The sequence below is a fragment of the Ostrinia furnacalis genome, unplaced genomic scaffold, assembly GCF_004193835.3.
Source record: "Ostrinia furnacalis isolate ACB-3 unplaced genomic scaffold, ASM419383v2 OfSCF2585, whole genome shotgun sequence".
In the NCBI taxonomy this organism is placed as follows: Eukaryota; Metazoa; Arthropoda; class Insecta; order Lepidoptera; family Crambidae; genus Ostrinia; species Ostrinia furnacalis.
This window is the reverse complement of record NW_021132824.1, coordinates 116,528-137,774: the sequence shown is the minus strand read 5'-3', so window position 1 is coordinate 137,774 and position 21,247 is coordinate 116,528. Positions and strand designations below refer to the sequence as shown.

Genomic DNA, 21,247 nt, shown 5'->3' with positions numbered 1-21,247 from the left:
TTCACTTTGCTACAATTTTAGTCTGAAATAGCTATTTTATTCTATAAACGGGCATGTCAAGAAATTTGAGCATATCACGATAAATGCTGAGCGGTGGGCCTGTTGGCACAGTGTACCTACCATTTCTTGGTCCTGTACCTACTATATGTTTTTCTGTGTCAATAAAATTATTTTTATTTAGTCCACTTGACCTCTTTCACTCTCTATGGTACATCGTAACGTAAGTGAAGATGAATATGAAGTCTTAAAGGGAGGAACGCTCAAGTTAGGGTTATTAATTGAGCAAGAGAATGTCTAATCTAATCTTTGATCATAATTAATTAACGACTAAATATCCGATCTCAAATACATACCCGTACATAATTATATGGATTTCCGAGAAAATCTTAATTAATGCTATAAGTAAATTACACCAAAGTTACATTACTATAGTTGTAGTGCTTAACTGAGTAAAGTACCTGAGGTATGAGAGCGGCACAGGAGGATGTTTCTACGTCAGACGTCAGCGAGACGTCAGATTTGCTTTAGATTTGTATGCTCTGGCACGTCATAATAATTATGTCAATGTCACCCGTCCCGTGCCGCTTCCATACTCCAGGCACTGACTCAGTTATGAGCGTAACATAAGGTACCAATTGCTGGATTAACACAATAATTTTAAATTCCATTCGAAATTGAAACAACTTCAAAAACTCACTTTCATTCTTAATGTTAAATTCTATCTTCGTTCGTTCGTTCGTTTCAGCCAAATGACGTCCACAAAGGCCTCCTCCAAGGTTTTCCACAATGCACGGTCCTGCGCTGCCCGCATCCAGGCTCTTCGCGCGACCTTTACGAGATCGTCGGTCGAAATTCTATCTATCTACACTAAAATTCAATACGATACACAGTGTATCTTACCAAATTATAATACAACAGCTATCTACAATCAAGAGAATGCACGAATCTACAATCAAGTACATTCTCATTCTCAGCAAACATTCTCGTTAGCAGGTGTCGTAGTGTTGTGTAGTCGCATTAAACAGTCCGCTTTGCCGGCAATCCGCGATCGCCAAGAATTGCGCAAATTGTTTTTCGGATTGGGAGCCTGCACGGTGCAGATAAAACTATAAAGTTGTAGCTTATTATTTTTGTTTAAAAGAGTCTTAACTCCATTGGGTTCTTTTTAAGATAAAGATTTAAGGAATTTTACATTCACCACTAGAACCACCACCACTAGCTTCTCGTCTTGATACATAATGTGTACTTGCGAAATTGAAACTACGCGCAATAGAAATTTCGACATAAGAAATAATTTCGATGAGTATGTATGTATTTTTATACTAAAATCTCATAACCTCACGTTTTAGTACAAAAGTTTTTGTTTGAATAAATAAGTTTCATTTCGAAGATTTACGAGTTCATTTAACATACTAAAAACTATGTACCTACATAGAATCATAAAAATATTGTATAAAAACATCATAAAACAACACGAGTGTAGATGTTATTTAGTTGCGCCGTTAAAACCATATGGGGCCGTAGCTCCGTAGTAAAACACCAGCTATTCCAGAAAATGTCATAGAGTTATTATGACATCGCTGCCAACGTATGTCTGTATTGTGGTGCAAATATCAGCGTATTAGTGACCATTATAACGTGAGTTGCATTTGCTAAAGCAAAGTAAACCTTGTGTGTACGACTCAAAAGTGATTACGCGTCGCATAATCTCACACAAAATGGGGAATGCGAGTCTGGTTTATGAGTAATTAAATGAGATTAGTTTAAAGCTGCTGTATTTATTTAACGCAGTTTAATTATTTAGTTAGTTCCGAACGCTTAGCGCTGCAATCGCCGGGAAATTCTTTAAATGATGCAAATGGTTAGTGTTGGGGACATGTTTCGGCCAAGAAACGTATTATTTTAGTTTAGTTGAAGTCTTTTAAAAACTTTATTAAATTAAATGTAAATAGCTGAACTGAGATAGGAATATGAACCAAGTGGACTTCAATCTTAGAAACACTGTTACTGTGCTTAACTGTCGACAAAATAATATCTGGGTCCCAAACGATAAACAGTGATATTTTATTACACTAAATGAATTAAAGTTAACCGTAAATGTTAGCTGAAAACAACTCTATCAACGGGCAATGACTGCACCTATGTAATCTGTATGTTTATTCAAACAAAACAAAACAGTTTCGGCTCGGTTTTCGGCTGAAAAACTTCGTCGAGTGGACTCTATAAATAAGTGAGCTTACATTCAATTTGTAGCCACGGCAACAAAAGTTTCGGTATTGTTTGGCTACAGTTTGTTGTTGCACCGTTCTCGCGCTCTGCGGGGCACTGTGACAGTTTTGCCTCGCAGTGCTTTATTTACGGAGACTGTGAGCCCGGGATAAAACTATAGGTACTGTTAATTGATACACAGTGAATTAGTTCTGTGATTGGCTTTGTTTATTCTCTGCTTGCTCGGTCCAACTTTAAGTTAAAATAAACTATTCAATTTGCGTAACTGAGTTGAAGCAATTGAGTGTGCAATGTAATTTAATTTATGCTATGTTTGTAAACGTGTCTTTCTCTGTGAACCGTTACATATTTATTTTAACATTAATAGACTTTTCCGCTGAAAACTAATCAAAGCAGAGAAAATAGTTTGAAATGAACATTGGTACGGGCTTTTTTTCTTGCGAGTAGAACTAATTTTCAAACTTCGCAAAAAATAACATCCTAGCATCATGATTTAGAAATTTCATCTAATGTAATTTGTTGGAAAATAATATCAATAAGCTAAATCAGTTTTATTCTAAGCTTGTTTTATATTGTTTCTATGCCACAACTAGTGAATTTATGCACTTATTTTATCTGTCAATGAAAATGGAAGTAAAAGTGGTCTTTGAAATTTTACTACAAAGGTGCTGAGCATTTTGGCATCCCTTCTATAATAGTGTCAACTGCAATACTGCGACATTTTCAACCCTGACATCTATATTGTGCTCAACTGAGATCTTTTTGCACATTTAGGCTGAGTTGCACTACCTTATTTTGACAGTACCTTTTTTTTGTGACAGGGAGCAAACGAGCAGACGGATCACCTGATGGTAAGTNGTTCACAATTGACGGAGTAATCGGTGAACATACATAGAAAAAAAAAATACATACAGTCGAACATATAACCTCCTCCTTTTTTGAAGTCGGTTAAAAAAGGGGCTTTTCGACCACTTTTCGACTGGTTTGCGATTAAAATTTGCACTTTGTCTAGACCCACAGGCTTTAGAAAAAAGTTATATTATTATCATACTTTCTTTTTTGTTTTGTCTCGTACAATTTCAAATTCAAATTCATTTATTTGCACAGTAACATGGTACAATACAGATGTCAGATAAAAACAATCAGGTTCAACATGAGTTTCGTCTACAAGACATGCAAAAATAATGTTCATGTTTTCTACATGAAGGCGCCGTGGCTTAGTTGGTTAAAGCGCCTGTCTAGTAAACAGGAGGTCGTGAGTTCGAATCTCGCCGGGGCCTACAAGCGAAATTGTTCACGCGCTTTTTGTTAATCAAGATTCTTTCACACACTNGCCGCTTGGTGATGTGGTCCAGGAACTACTTGATCGAGATCTCTGCGCTATAGATTGGCACAGCCTAAAACGTTGTGATACTGTAAACAGTCTTGTCGCTGCCTTCACCGGTTGTGTCACAGGCCTCATGGACCTTCATGCACCCTTAAAAACACGCAAATTTAAACACCCTCCCCATCCATGGCTGACGGACACGATTAGGGATATGATGCGCATCAGGGACAACTATCACAGAAAATATAAAAGGATCGGGACTNGCTCCAAAATAGAAGAGAGAGCATAGAGCAAAGACCAATCTAATCATAGACAATATTTTTAACTTTTTTAATTTTTATGTTCCGTATTGAACATAAGTTGGGGCGGGCACTGAGTTACAAAAACAATTATTGATATACCTAATTAGAAAGTAAAGCCCATTTTTAATTTAAGTGACAGACATACTGTCTAATACTGTAAACCATAACACATCATTATGTCTTAAACTTATTCTTAACATCTACAATAATGAAATGCTAATTATATGTTAATAAAGTATTCTAAGTTAGTGCCTTTTTATTTTATTTTGTTAATTGTTACATCTTTATTTTTACCTTTGTTATATTTACTTTTAAATTATTTATTATACTACTTGTTACATTTTATTTTTATATTTGTTATGCTTATTTACTTTTAATTTATTTAATACAAATGACAATAAACATATTAGATGTCTTGCAAGGGTAAAGGACACAATTTGGTATAAGACCTTACATAAATTTTATTATTATGACCCATTTTAANGAAAAACCTGGTGATAAAGGCTATTCATAGGGAAAAGTCTTGCTACTTTACACAACACATCAATAGTAAAATATCAGACTCAGGGACACTGTGGAAAAACTTAAAGAATTCAGTTTTAACAAGTAAAAAGGACACAGCTGACCTCTCACAGACTTTCACTGACCCAAACACAATAAATTCACACTTTCTAGATGTGCCGGGCGAGAATGGGGTTAACATCTCCCAACTAACTTACTATGAGCATCATAGATTTAATGCCTCTGCCGGTTTCTCGTTACGTTCTGTGGACAGTGATGTTGTGTTAAAAACTATTAAGTCACTGAAATCACATGCTCAGGGTATCGATGGTATTACATTGGACATGGTGTTGATGACGCTTCCTTACTCTCTTGAGTCTATTACAGATNTATTGAACAGTAAGTGATTACCGTCGCCCATAGACACCCGCAGACCCAGACTATGATGATGATAACCGGTGATTTTTGTATGGAGTTGGACAGATTTTTTACATTTTTCACAGTTAAAGTAAGATGGCGTGCCACCCAGCCTTATTGATAAAGACTTTTGGTAACCAAGCTAGAATTAACATTACCTATCTAACCGCGAATATCCACCGTAGGTATACCTACGAACCTACCTACCTAAAATAATTACTGAAACAAAATGCGCAGTGCACTTACTAAATAATGACAAAGATTTCATGGTCTCTTTAAACGATATAAGTGTTAGTTAGTCGACTACTATCTATGCGGCACACCTGTTAACTTCTCCTTTTGTTCGCTAACAATAGAGTTTTAAAGTAATAAATGTTTTTGCGCTAAGACTGCATACATTTGTAGGTAAATCAGTTATGCCGAGGCGCTATGTTGAAATACAATGTTAATTAATTTGCATGCGAATAATTTGCCGAAACATGCTTGTGCGCCCATATTATCGTAACACATGGATGCTTCGGTATACCGTGCTGTATGCAAATCATGTTTTTTAAATAAAACTATTTTACTGAAGTAGAAAACTAGGAATGTACTTTTCCATAATCTCTTATGATCTTTTGATTATTTTCATACTATTTAGATGTGAACAACCTGCTGATATTATCTATGCATAATACGGCAGGTATTAAACTTTGACAGTATTGTATGTAGCAAGCAAGTTTTGGGTGTAGTTACAAAACTACATTACGTTTCTATTCTTAGCTCGTATAGTACGACTACGTGAGTAGATGAAATCACGTGTAGAAGGGCCGTTAAAAAGTTTTAAACTTAGCTGTCTGCTTTATTTTTTTAACCGTATCTTTGTGTATTCTTAATGAAAAATTTTTTTTTTCAAAGATGTGATTAAATAGATCCAAAATGTTCTTACCCAACGTCTGGTTGTCGATCTTGAAGTGCCTGGAGTCCTCTCTCCTCCACGCGACGGTGGGCGGCGGAGTGCCGGACGCAACGCATCGCAACGCGGCGTTCTCTCCCTCTTTGATAAGGATTTCACTGCTGCTGGCGTCGTCGTCTATGTCTGGTGGAACTGTTGGCAAGATATGTCTTGTTACATTCTCTAGATTATGACTGTTTAGAAAATAATTATTTCTAGGTACATGCATATTATTATTCTCCTATTACATATGCGTTTTGTACACTCGATTGATAAGTTCCGTTGCTACTCGTACTAAGAACTGTTTTTGAAAGCGTACTTGTTTATGATTTTCTATGTCAAAAAACATAGCAGATATAGACTTTGCCGCTCCAGAATTAGTATAAAAACAACTACAAAAAAAAAGAAAATCAATTATTTGTAACATGTTACAGTCCTAAATACCAAGATTTAAAATATCCACCAAAATATAGGACCAAAAACAGCAATTCACACTCCACTATACTCCCTACTCGACACTAATGTACAAAGCGTTGCCTCGTAGACGTTTTAAAATTGGTAACGTGAAATTTCCCGCTCCAAAACGCTTAGCAACCCAAAGTTTGCAACAGTTAAGAAGCTGCAGCGGCGTGACGTGGCAACTCCGCAGTGTGTTCGTGTCATTAGGATTGTTTCTGCTCAGTCACGCCTGAGGTTTGGCGAGGTACGGGATATCATTAAGAATCTTGCGGAACCGAAACTTTGGGCGGTGTGGTTTGAGTGCAGCTGAGGGATGGCGAACTAAACGGGATCTTTAGTCGAACGTGGCACTGATATTTGAAAACTTATTTGTGGAACGTGCGACCCAAAGGTGGTTTGTATAATCATTACCTACCTACTTATTATTAACGAACCGCTAAAGGTTCAGCAAAACCAACGCAATCACACGCGATCAGCCGGTGTGCAGCGATGGCGATCAATGCATTTAAAAGTCTGGTCGCCATGTGAATTGGCCTACACTCCCCACGCTGGCCAGACAGTTTGGGCAGGCCTGATTGCACATTTTGCCCTTAGTCGCCTCTTATGATCTTCAGGAGAAGAATAGGGTTGGTCCTATGACTGACGGGCTTGGAGCACTTAATCTAAACTAAGCTATAATATGAACCACATCTGCTGACCGACGACCTGCAGCTGGTGCGTCTGGCTCATCATCGGCTCGGTGTTGACCTGGCACATGTAGCGGCCGCCGTCCGCCGGGCCCACGTCCTTCAGGGCCAGCGTCCACGCGCCGTCGCCGTGGCTGACGGCGATGCGGTGGTTCTTGGTGATCACGTGGCCCGCGATGGTCAGGATGGTTTGCGTATCCACGCGGAGCCACGCCACCTGGTGACAATAAATATACAAATTAATATCATAAACGGCAGTTAATACAGAACGGATTGATGCAGGATTTAAATTCTTTTGAAACCAACCAGGGGAACAACAGGACTGTACCAAAGGATTGCGCTGAGGCACATTATGACGTAGGCATATTATCCGCTTAGAAAGGATTATCCAAAATTCACTCTAGGGGACGAAACGCGAGCTAAGCCGCGGACAAAAGCTGGTTAAAGATTTAATTAATAAACCGTTAGAGATTCGATCTCAACGCAAATAAAAACATTGTTTCACAATTAGACCTAGCTATAGATAAATATTGAAGTTTTTTTTTTCATTATTTTAGTCTTCATTTTTGTCTATGAGCGGTTTCTGAAACCCAAAAGGTATCTATATAAACAATTTTAAAGCTCTTGCTGTTACGTCCTCATTTATTCTTCATTTATTTGGCCATGACCGGTTTCTGAAACCATAAAGGTAGGGTCTCTACTTAAACATTTTAAACACCTTTTCTGCTACATCTAAAAAACTAAACAATATCGTCTCAAACCAGAGAAGCAAATTGTACGAAGACAATTCGTACCACAGACCACGAACGTCCATGTGACGTAACGGCAGATCCACAGTAATAACTCAGACTTGGTTTATGTAGATTCGCTCCAAAGGGATGGCTACACCGAGCACTCAGCTTTAGATAAACGTAAATTACTCTAGATCGACTGAAGGCGGGCGATTTCGTTTCTAATGAAGTCGTAGTCATATCAAAGATTACTTTTCGATCCGTATTATTATTAAAAATTGTTTTAAATCTATGTACCTATATAAAAGAAAGTCGTGTTAGTTACACGACTTATAACTCAAGAACGGCTGAACCGATTTAGCTGAAAATTGTCAGGGAGGTAGTTTAGAGCCAGGAGAAGGACATAGGATACTTTTTATCCCGTTCGAAATTAAACAAAAAAGTCTGCTTATTTATTGCCATTAAGGCGGAACAAAGTTCGCCGGGTCAGCTAGTTAACAATAAAATCAGCATATCAATGTATAGTTAGGTATGACTCAGAAAAAATATTAAGAACAAGCTTTCCGCCCACGGCTTCGCCCACCTGGAATGTTGTCTGTCACAGAAAAACTTTATCGCGCGCGTCCCTGTTTCAAAAACCGGGATAAAAACTATCCTATGTCCTTTCCCGGGACTCAAATTATCTCTATGCCAAATTTCATCAAAATCGGTTCAGTGGTTTAGGCGTGAAAAAGACAGACAGACAGACAGAGTTACTTTTGCATTTATAATATTAGTAGGAAGTAGAATGTGCGCAAATCACTGGTTAAAGTTTACATGGGTGAAGGCCTGAAGTTTGTAGTAATAAAATACGCAATGGAAAAACATTGTCATCGCAACAAAAATTGTTTTTCGTACATGTCACATTTTAATAAGTAACATTCGAAATCACAAATTGAATTAAAGAGCAGCTGTCATTGCCAATATCTTTGTCCAAAATTGATAGCAAGTTCTTGAAACGAGAAATTATAAATGTAGACTGAGATTTCATTATCCCTTGCTTGATTGGTAGCGGCTGAGACCCAATTTATTTCAATCTAAACTTATTAGGAAAGATTTTATTGTTTCTTTGTATTGAATAGACTCCAAAACCACTGGATCTATTTGAAAAAACCTTTCACAATCAAAATTTCTACATTACTCTGGTGAACATAGAATATAATGGATGAAATTAACGCGGGCGAAGCCGCGAGCAAAAGCTATTGTTAGTAAAATTGTTTCATGGCGTTTTAATTGATTGAAGTTTCATTATTTTAATCTAATGTTAAGTTAAAATTATAAACAATCAATAGCGTATCTAGTAGCATAACCTATTTAAGTCTATGCATCACGACCAAATTCGTTAGTAATTTCCATTAACAACTGCCTTTGTTGAGGGTAAATAGAGCAAGCAATTATTAATTGCTGAAGTTCCAAATAAATGGCTTTCAATGACTTTGACTTTGAATGAATATCTATTCAGCTAATATGATTCGAATACAATACAATTTTATGCTGTTTGTCTTAAATTTTATAAATTATGAAAGTATCTATGTATCTTAACCCTGAACTGGTATCGTGGGGGCCGCGCGGCCCCCACGCATGACGTTTTCTTTGATTTCTAAGAAGCTACGCATCGTGGGCAGCCAAAATTTTTGGTATTCTCATTTCGGCGCTACTCGCGTCTGATGCAGGTGTTTCAGCACTGCATCATTCACCAGGACGAAGATATGCACGTGTTGGGGTCCGCGCGGCCCCCACAATACCAGTTACGTTAGTTTTTTTTTCATGGCAATTTTTATTTGTTTTTTGTTTTTTGCAGTATTTATGACTTTTAAGTGATAAAACAATAGAAGATACCTAGAATGAAGTTTTTGAATCCAAATTAGTGATTACTAGCATGCCAAAAGAAGAATATAGAGACAGTAAAATTATAGGTCTTTGTGAAGACCCTATAACCAATATTCGGTCGATAATGAGGAAATTGATTCTGATTTTGAAGTTTTTTCTTCAGAGAGTGAAAATTAAGATGTTGTAGGACCTAGTCAATCCAGCTACTATGAAAAAATAAATACAAGTGGTATTAAAATCCACCAGCACCTGCAAAAGTTTGTCAACATAATATTTATGTTATTATTTATTTAAAATACTAATTATTTTTATAAAACATTACATTAAAACGTTGTTCAATATTAAGTTCACATTATTATGGATTAATTAAAATAATAATATTTTTTGTTATAACTTTCTAAACGAAAGGTTTCATAGATATTTTAAACGTTAAAAAATATTACGTAAAAAGTCGTTACTATTATGTAATGTCTTGAAGTATATAAGTAGGAAGATTTAATAAAATATAAACTCAATTATTACATAGAACGAGCCTGATATTTATCATTTATGAACATTTATTCAAGTATATAGGCAAAACATGCTTGCTAGAAGCAAACATAGTATGGGGGCCGCGCGGCCCCCACGATACCAGTTACGTATGTCTAATTTACGATACCAGTTAAGGGTTAAGTAGGTAGCTATCTGTGGTAATAGGTTTAAAAAAATAAAAGATTTTCTGTTTATTTGTTAGAATAAATAATTTTTAAGTTACATATAAGCTATGCTAAGGAAATGATTTTAATAACATCTTTCATGAAATTCCATCGTGACGTTTTAATCATACGATATCAAAGTAAATGGTTTAGATTAAAGAAATTCCAACATTTAAGCGAAGTGCCGTATAAAATAAAAAGCTGTGTAAGCAAAAAGTGAAATCTTTCGTCTTAATTTATCGTAATCGCAAAAGTGTATTCGAAATCTAATTACGGAGTTAAATTGGTTGAAGGAAATTCTTTGGTAAGTCGCCGTAAATCGTCGAGTGGAAAGTTTCAGTTTTGCAATTTCACCAATCTCAAAGGGCACAGATTAATTCTTAACGATTGTGATGTACTTTAGTAATTTCTAAGTAGCGGGCTTAATAGGAAAATAAGAGATACTTTGATCAAACCAAAAATCGTTGAAAGAGTTAATTAGCATGCATCACCTCTATTTTTTTTAGAATTTTATACCCCGTAGTTATAAAAATAGAGGGGGGGGGACATACTTTTTACGACTTTGAGAGCTGATATCTCAAAAACCGTTCACTTTAAGAAAAATGTTTTTTAGAAAACTTTATATCATTTTAAAAGACCTTTCCATTGATACCCCACACGGGTATGTACATCGAAAAAAAATTTTCATCCCTCAGTTACATGTATGGGGGGCCCCACCCCCAATTCTTTTTTTTACTATTTAGTGTCATAATTTTGTAGCGGTTCATACAACACATATTCCCATCAAATTTCATCACTGTAGTACTTATAGTTTCCGAGTAAATCGGCTGTGACAGACGGACAGACGGACAGACGGACAGACGGACAGACGGACATGACGAAACTATAAGGGTTCCGTTTTTGCCATTTTGGCTACGGAACCCTAAAAAACAATCAGAAGTTTTTGAATTCATAATAAATTTCGGTCCTATAGGTATTTGTTACTTATACAGGATGTCCTGTAAATTGGGGACAACCTTCCTGTCACATATTCTATACATCGTGGTAACCAACTTTTGTTCTTGATGACTTTAAAAAAAAAACATATTTTTTTATTATTTTATACAAATTCAATCGGTTGTTTGATACTTGTATGGGAAGACGAGTTATTTTTATGCAAAATTGCAAAAGTCATAGATCAAAAAAAGATTTTCACCGTGATGTGCAAATTATGTGGTAGTAAGGTTGTTCTTAATTTACGGGACAACCGTATAACTAAAGCTGGAATTATCACCATTAACATTTTTTCCTTATCAGAATTAAACAAAAGGAAGTGGGTCTCATTTATGTCTTTGTGTTCCAAATTCTGTGGTTTCCATTAGTTCTGACAGCGAAGGTATCTAGGTATTTCTCAGCTAGGATGAGACTTATCCCAGCTACCTAATGGACCTCGCTGAGCATTTGTCTCAGTCGCTCGCCACGACATTAGTTTCAATCCGGACTGCAGTTGGCTGTCGCATAGCTAACGTTCAAGATATTACTACGGTTGAAGTTTGAAAAAATAAGAAACGACCAAGATGGATACCAAAATCTTTGACTTATGATAAACATTTAGCACAATTTTCAAACATGGAGTGCAGGTGCGGTTTTGTTCCCCTGTCGATGAAGCACATGATGTTGTGCCCTGAGTGCCCGAGCAACTGTATGCAAGAGGATTTAGTGAACGCTGCTGACAACGCCACTCTTGTAGCGGAGTTTTGGGCTGACTGTGTGTAGGTTTGTTTTCGACACGATATGAAGAAGAAGTACGAGTACCTCAATCTTAGTCATAAATATTTATTTAGTCATAACGTAAACAGATTCTCTGCTCTCTGAACAGAGCTCTGCCGTAAAAATATCAGATTATGTCCTGGATATTACAACAAAAGACGATCGTCGATGATGTTTTTAATCACATCAAGACATGAAAAGAAGATTTAATTCAAATAAATACAAGAGAACTCTTTCCGCTTTCACGAAAGTGGACGTTATTGTTCATTGAGGGCTGACATTAAGTACGTTGCCAAATTCAGAGAGTATTCACTCTGCTTCTATTAGCTGGGACTACTAACGTTAGAGGTTAGGAAGACTTAGTAAATAGATTTATATTACTATCGTGATTTAACGAGTCGTCAATCAAACGTTTCAAAACCTTCCATTTAGTTTTTGGAAACCTTAATCAACATAAGCGAGAGAAAATTGGTCTAATTAGTGCCCCCGGCAAGTTTCTCATTACGCGCGATCTCGACTTATGAACTAGATACATGAGCTGCGCCTTGACTTCATTAGTGCCCTCACTGTAACTCGTTTGCAGTCGTTACCGACTAATGAGATAGCTCACGAACGAGTTACGAGCTAGATAGATTCAGTAGCATTGCCTTTACGCGTAACGGTCAGAATATAAAGGTCAAAGATACTCACCAGTGAACTACTCAACTGTCATGCTAAACCAAAACATTAAGGCTGAGTTGGACCAACTTACTTTGTTCGTAACTTTAACAATAACCAGTGTTTTTTGGATGGAATTTGACAGATTTTTGACGTTTGTCAAAATTAAAGTATGATGGTGCAACTCAGCCTTAGAGATGTTGACAGAATGGATAAAATTAGGTACCTAGTACTTTAACGGTTCTCAAAAGAAAAGGCGCCTGAAATTGGAAAATCTTAAACACTATTATTATGATAAGTAGTCATTGCGTCTACAAAACTGAGAAATACATAATCCTCCTGGGGCCTGGCGTCATATATTTATTACATAAAACAAAAAAATATAAATCAACGCTATCTGTTGAAATTTACCAGAACTTTTACGTTAGTTAGTTAGATGGTGCATCTGTCCATCATTCTTAGCTGTGATTGGCTAGTGAAGTGACATTTATATTTTTTTATCTTTAATTGAACTAGCGACGGCGCCGCGACCGGGAACAAGTGGTTAGTAATCATGAATTTTTTACTAAAATATGAATGATTTCTATAAGCCTTTGTTATTATTCGTTTTGGGATTTGAACTGTTTTATTATCTGAGTATCACTGATTGTGGAAATACGTATGAAAACTACGAAAACCATGGTGAAATCTGAATGTCATACAGGTATTACATGAGGTCCCAATTACTAGTGTAAACTGACAGAGCCCAGTGTAATACCTGTATGACATTATACATTTTCTATTATATAGCATACAATCTGATATTATTTTCTTATTTGTTTAGGTAGATATATGCGAATATAACATATTAGAACACTCAAAACTCGGTTTTACTGGTAAAGTCGGCCCAGAAGTATTATCAACACCTCAAGTCACTTTGTTTTTTTTTATGAAATTAAAATAATTTCATTAGGCACTTAATCAAATGGTTTTTTAATTTTTTTATTGCTATTGACCTTATCTACATCACTTAATGTTAATTACACATTGGTGTGATGCATTTTTTTATCACGAGGATTTTTTAATTTGAGTCATCCATATGAAATGCAATAAAATTTTGAAATACTATTTAAAAAAAAATAGAGATGCAATGTTATTGCCCAAAAATGACATAAAACTTGATAAAGAATCTATCTAGCTACATTTTACCGAAAATGTACTTAAAAAATATCAACATTTGCATCCACTGCATAGAAAAGAGTAAGTACAGGCAGAAAAAACATTAAAAATATGTAAAAAATATTTTGGCATCTCAATAGGTATATTTCAAAAATCGATTCAAATTCGTTGTAGATAGTCAAGAAACTTAACTAGGAATTACTTTTGTGCAATTTATTACGGGAAATCCTGTACATGAAATAAAAAAGTCGTTGACATTGGGAACCGATGTCGTAAATATATGACATTGAGAAAATTGCCGTTTTCCAGATAAAAATTTTTATTTTATTTTTTAAGATAATTATATCAATTATTAATACTATTTGGATAGTTTTCATATGAATTCACGATAAAAATAATTCCCGGGCCCCAGGAGGATAATCACAAAGTGGGAAGGTATTTAACTCTTCTACTTATATCATTAAGCATGGTGTCGTTCGATAATAACGAATAGTATAGAATAGTATGTTAATTTTTAAAGTTAGTACTGACTTACTTTAAAAACTAACTTAAATAAGATTTACTTTAAAGTTGGCAAGTGCATTTCATCACACTAACCGTTGAACTCCGTCAATAGGTAGCTTTTGTTTCTTCTCCATTACAGTTGTACTCGTAATTCAAGCGAGATTTTTCTTCAGCTTTTATAAACGCAACAACTGAATCTTTTGAATTAATTAAGAATACACAGTCGCTGTTTATACAACCCTCATCACTGAGTTTTAATAATAGTGGCTTAAATAAATTTGCTCTCGATAAGAGCCTACCATTATCCTCGCGTACTATGTAAACTCGTGTGTAATTGAAAATATAGCTGCCAATTAATTCTATAAATTACTTTTCCGTGCGTGCGAGCAACTTATACGGAGTTGGCCGAAAGAATAAAAGGGAAATGTGCGGAAACTAATATTAATCATTGACTATTGTGTATGAAAGTTACTCGGCTGTTTGGGACTACTCCACAGTATAGTAGTTGAAGGTGGAAACGCTGACCTATAGAAGTTTTGAATTAGTTGCACAAGTGAGCCTAGAGTCTTTCAAATTGACGTTTTGAGACGGGTTGTCGTCCATTTGTAGGACCGCACATGTAAAATTGTATGATAAAATTGCTTTGGAAAAAAATTGAAAAGCACCTACAGTAGGTAAGGCTGAGTTGCACCACCTTACTTTAACTGTAACTATAACGATAACCGGTGGTTTTTGTATAGAGTTTGACAGATTTTTGACGTTTGTCAAAGTAAGATGGTGCAATTCTACCTAAGTGCACGGACTTGCACGGACGATAACCGTCCCCCTTAAAACGTCTAATTTGAAAGAGCCTTTATAGTGCTTCAATACTTTATGGTAATTCCCATTTATGACATTCGTCACAAGGATAAACGGAATAACATATGATAACAAGCAATCACGTAGGTACTTGATTGTATGGTCACTTCCGTGTTAATATATACGTTAATGTATGCCGCATGCATCAGCAATCAAGCCATGTAACATCTATGATAGCAAATGAGATCCTCAGGGATGTGGCAAGTAAGGCTGTACCAATAGATTAGACATCATCATTTACATAGTAAAACAAAGTCGCTTTCCGCTGTTTGTCCCTATGTATGCTTAAATCTTTAAAACTACGAAGTGGATTTTGATGCGGTTTTTTTAATAGATAGAGTGATTCAAGAGAAATATTTTTAAGCATAATACATTGTACCTGTGAATGCAGGAGCAGGTCGCTAGTTTTGTAATAAATATAGAGACAAAAATGGACTCAAAAAAAGCTAGTGTCTCACACCCCTATTCACAAACGATGCTTGTTTAAGTGACACAGCAAATCGAACGTACATCTTTGAATAGAGCTCTGTAATTGGCTAACGTGTGACCCTGTGCGTCGTGAGACGTCATAGTAATGTATGTGAATACGGGCGTCAGTTTCCTCAATATTACTTCACTTTGCAAAACTTATTTTTACTCAATTCACTAAAGACAGAAGCTCGATGTAAGGTAACTTTATTTCCAGTTTCAATTGGCACGGACTCTACATTTAGCGTGTCGTGTGATGTGGTCGCTACCCTATCTAAAGTTCTTCTTCTTCTTATTCGTTACGCTCTTGGCAGAGCGGTCGTGGTCACGTTGAGGCGTTGTTCACATCGGTTGTAGAGGCGGATACAACTCTCCGCACGATCTCCCTCCATCTCTCTCTATTGGCAACTATCTGGTGCCGTCACATACGCCGTCTCCCACTGCTGCTTTCACTATCTAAAGTTCTGTTCACACATCTAAAGTTACTTAATAGTTATAATGGCACTCACTTTGAACGTCTGTAGATTGTCGACCCTGCACGTGAGCGCGGCATCCCTTCCCACGGCCACCGTGACGTTGGACCCTGGACCCACGAACCTCGGCAGATCTGGAACAATCAGACAATATTGTACAAAAAAAGAATCAATAATAAGTATTTCCTGGGAAAAATAAGGCTTATTATTTTAACTTGACTGTCTTGGTAAATATATGTTTTTTTTTATTAGAAAGTTAAAGTTAGGTATATTTGATACGCAGGATGATAATTTATTGAGATTTTGTTACTCAGGATGAAGTATTGGTTAAACACAACTGGCAATTAACTGAAATACTCTCGTATTAAATAATTGTAAAGCTTTTTACGATAAACAAAATGAACATTATGAATACAAAAACTAACGTAATAACCTTATCATTAATGCCAAAGGTAGAAAAGTGAAGAGAAAAAACAAATGACAATCGCAAAAGAACTAAATTAAAAAGAAGTTTCTCGCCAGCCAGGCGCGCGGGCAAAGAGTTTGTGCTTATGAGACCTTTATATTTTTTATAGTAAAGAATAAAACTAATTTTAACGAAAAAACACGTGCATAATAATAATCATCGCAGACTGCGATGCCCATTTAAATTGAACACGAATCTAACACCGCCATTCAAAATATGTAGTTCCCTTAATAACATTTTCATATTTGACCATAAAAGTAAAATATGCCACCTTTTCCATTTCTCACATAGACTGCGATAGACAATCCTGAATTTTATTGGCTCTTTTTATTGCCCTTTCAAAGGAAATACTTTCAACTATAGCATATCTATCCCACGGGATTGCTGACAATATTCCAGGAACCGACATGGAACTATCTGTACGGGGATATGTCGGGATGCGGTGAACTGCGGGATCTATAATGTTTCTGTGGGCATGCGGGATGTTCCTTTGGGGAGTGGAGAGGGAATACAGGTACTTTTTGAGCATTGAGTTTGAAAAGATCTCTGCGAGTATCTTTTGCTCAATGTGGTTTTGTTCAATTGGTTTTTGTCTGTTGAGGTAACAAGAACGGGAAAGTTACTGATGCCTTGTAACTTAAAGTAGAATCAGACGGTTCATGTTTTGTTCTTTCAGCTTTAAAAGTGAAATGTTAAAATACATTACAGCCAAACATAGAACCTCCTCCTTTTTTGAAGTTGGTTAAAAACTGAAATGAAAAGCTAACTCAATTTGGAGTTGTGTTCCAGTGATGTGTTTGAATAAAAGTTTTTTGGGGAAATATTTCACTTTAAGCATGGGTGATTAAATTAGACTTTCATTTCGAGGGCACCGTACACAGACCGATAGAAATTATTTATAACAACACTAAAAACATGAATTACAGGAAAAAAGTAAACGTGATACATTACGGTACCCGAGTCTAAGCGCAACCTCCATACAGCTACATTTCTTATATTTTTATACGTGCATGATGAATGGATTTTATATATTGCATTAACATAATGAAACAACATTTTTATCCGGTAAGCAATATTCTCTCTCAGGAGTCGATTTGTCGACGCTGTGTAAAATAGAAGGCGTTCAGTAAGCTCACTATCTATTGTAAACTAAATACCTTAGGCTGGATTGCACCATCTTACTTTAACAGAAACTATAACTTGTGTTTTTTCTACGGAATTTGATATATTTTTGACGTGTCTCAAAGTTTCAGTAAGATGGTGCAACTCGGCCTTGAAGTTGAAGTTAAAACAATCACAATTTCGTTACACTATAGTTTTGGGAGAGCATACATACATACTTCAGATATTTACCGTGCACAGTTTCCTGTTTTTGAAAGAATAAGTTTATCTGTTTTCTCTTTCTTAATCTTACACCACAATGTTAACTTCTTCATGTTTCAAAATTTTTAACGAATATCACTTAACAGGGCATTCTACGTACTTATGTATGTCTTCAGTTATTTATGTAAGAAAAAAAAAACATTTTAGATCACTGACCTAAAGCTTCTGTGTATTACTCTATTGTAGAGTATGCTGTCGCAAAAACATCCTTTTCGCTCCGGGAGGGGCTTACTTCCACTAAATTACGTCTGATTAAATTTTTTCCGCGCTTATTCTGTCTTGATATATCGGTGAGATCGGTTTAGTGCGGGATATTTGCTCCGAATATGGCTGAACACAATTTATTCATGTTGCAAAGATGCCAAAATTAGGCCAGAGGTTTCTGGGACTTGGGGCACCGGGGATTTGAGGGGCTCGCCGTAATGCCTCTGTCGATCACGAGCGTCGATCAACTAACACGCTGTTTATTTTTAACGCTTTGCATAAAAGGTTTCTGAAAAAGGAATATTCTTGGAATCTAAATACGGATGAGACTCTATCAAATTAAAACTGTCTAACAACAAACTTCATATCTTTATGAGATACGAAGTGTAATAATAAACTGTTGTATGATCAACATCATTATCATTCAGCCACAGGACGTCCACTGCTGAATATAGGCCTCTTAAAGAACCAAGCGATGTAGAAATCATTGGGGGATGTATGTTACAACTTAGATATTGATAGTTTCTGCTTTTGTCTAAGCTCATCACAAATTGTAATTAAATGTCACTTGTCCTACCCTCGCCGACATTAATTCGCAAACAAAGCATTAATACCCTTCAAATTAATATCAGGCGGCACCATTAAGTTTTACAAGCCAATTACGAATGTTCGCTAGTTTATTAGTTGGCTCCTAAACATGAACTATTTACTGCCGGGTAGTTCTAATTAAAATGGATATCCTTTGGGACCGGGACATCCGAAACTTTCGAGCCCGGAATCAATTCTAATAAAGAGATAACTGGATTCCGAGTTTTAATGTTGTTTTAATAAAGTTACTGGTTTTTGAGATGGAACTTTAAATAATAGAAACACGAGGTGTTTTATTACGTGTATTATTGTGCTGCCCGAGTTTTAGCCAGGTGATATGTTTCGGAAACATCCAGTATTAATGTTAATGTAACTTAATAAACTTCAACGTGCGTGTCTGAATACCTACTATTTATTAAAACTATATAGCACAGACACTTTCACATACACAAAAAAAAACGAAAAAGCACCTTCTGGTAGTTAACTTTGGGCTAAAGCCAAATTCTACCCATACGTTAAACGAATATAACGAGCCGTCCTCGTTTCTAATTTCATCCTTATTTCTTTGTATTTTTCATCAAATTCTCCTCACAGTAATCTAAAATAACATAGCTACAGATTCACACTTATCGTAATTTACTCTAAATTACATATAGTCTTTATTTTGGTTTGTTGCAACAAAATGTTTATTTTCCCGAATAAAAAGTTACTAAAGAGACACTCAACCAGGGAATATCACAGCTTTCATCTGCTCCATAATTACAGAGATTGCAATACAAACACAACATCCCAACTTCACCTATCCTGCATAACTTTCTTCCTATCTGGCCGGTGTAATAAGTTGTGCCTGTAATGGTCTATTGCAACTACTACAACTAGTCCAATAACAAAACTGAGGCGAACAATACTCCGAGAAGTTTGCTGGCCTATTCACTAAATGCTAATGAATACTAACACGATACTATGGAGGTACACTGTACATAAGTGTTCTAAGAGTTCTTAAGTAGGTATACTGCAGCTTAAGTCTAGCAAAACACAACTGATAATGCGTTTTGAAGTGCACCAGCTTTGAAAGTTGAATTAAAGTTAAGAGTATCCACGCCTTCGTGTGAGAAAACCAGTGCGCGCTTCACTTGTTTGTAGAATCCAAAGCGAAGCGTATAAAAGCGTAGTTAGGGCGTAGGTGGATAAAATGTAACGTTATGTATGACAATCTAAATATATAAAACTCAAAGGTGACTGACTGACTGACTAAATGACTAACTGACTGACTGACATAGTGATCTATCAACGCACAGCCCAAACCACTGGACGGATCGCGATCGGGCTGAAATTTGGCATGCATGTAGATATTATTTTACGAAACTCGACTCCTAAGGGGGTAACGGGACGGTATCCACGCGTACGAAGTCGCGGGCGGCCGCTAGTCTATCATAAGCCGTTCATATTATTGTGTGGGTGTATCTAAATAAGTTTCTGTCTGGCTTCTCCAGCGTACATTTTGGCTTTTCATCATAACGCGTTTCGCTATACGTTTGCAAAATCTATCTACCTTGTCTACCTTAAAACAATATTTAACAATGAATTAGTAAGAACAGAACGAAAGAACCAAAGAAAATTCCCCAAGCCGAATCATCGAACTCGCAAAACCGATACCGTTAATAAATCAATACTTTAATTTAAACCGGCAAAACAACCGGCATTTGTCAGCGGGATAGTTACGAATTCAATACGAATTCGGAAAATTCCCCATTTGTTATGCGCGCCAATTACGCGGCTCCATTATCCGCGGCCGCGGGAGGACGATGCGTCAGATGAGGTATACGGCCCTCCAGTGGATTGGATTGAGATTACCGGCGAACAGGTATTTTTGAATTTGAATAAATAAAGTTTTACAATTATGTAACTACTCGGCATAAAAATAATATTTATTTATTTTATTTTAATTACACAGGTTTTATACCTTATTACGTAATTAAATAGTTAAGTAACTATAAACATAATAACATCATCTTAAAAGACTAAAGAGAACCTCTTATTATGAGCTTTTTGTGTTTTTCATCATACAAATATTAATAGCAAACCAATTTAGCTATTATTGTGCTTGAATTACAGCAGCTTCTAATGTTTACCTTTCTCTAATAAAAGTACTAAATCAGCCTTTCTGGTTTCACAAAATATTTTTATGTACTAACATACTTATAGGTAAGGGTCATTAAAAGTAGGTAACAATTCAACTGTCTCTAATATGTTAAAAGGTAATTAATAAGATACGTTCGAGAGTATTAAAATATTATTGAGGATTATTAATATGGTATCCATACCATGAGTTTAAATTATAAATCGTTAATAGTATTCAATTTCAAATAGACCTTAATAAATATTAAAATTTATTTACTAAAGCTGGTAAATGATCATTTTACTCTCATGTGAATTAAAATTACGAGCACGTACATACTTATAGTTGTGAATTTCCAAATTAAAATAAACAGAACAAACAATTCCAGTTGGTCGGGAAAATTTTCCGTAGGTAAGTTGAATAAATTTTCAGTTTACCTGAAATAACTTTCGGATTTTCACAAAATAATG

At 35.9% G+C, this 21,247-nt stretch overlaps 1 protein-coding gene and 1 non-coding gene across 2 annotated transcripts in view; one reads left to right on the top strand and one right to left on the bottom strand.

Moving 5' to 3' along the window:
• Positions 1–21,247, bottom strand: part of LOC114355943 (neurotrimin) — a 63,560-nt gene that overhangs the window by 3,959 nt on the left and 38,354 nt on the right. The window contains exons 2-4 of the mRNA XM_028308995.1: positions 16,054–16,151; positions 6,868–7,072; positions 5,705–5,863 (exon numbers count right to left, since the gene is read on the bottom strand). Of these exons, the coding sequence (XP_028164796.1) occupies positions 5,705–5,863; positions 6,868–7,072; positions 16,054–16,151 (462 nt within the window). The remainder of the gene's footprint in view (positions 1–5,704; positions 5,864–6,867; positions 7,073–16,053; positions 16,152–21,247) is intronic.
• TRNAT-AGU (transfer RNA threonine (anticodon AGU)) lies at positions 3,436–3,509 on the top strand. The gene has a single exon. It is a non-coding gene; the product is annotated as a tRNA-Thr (tRNA).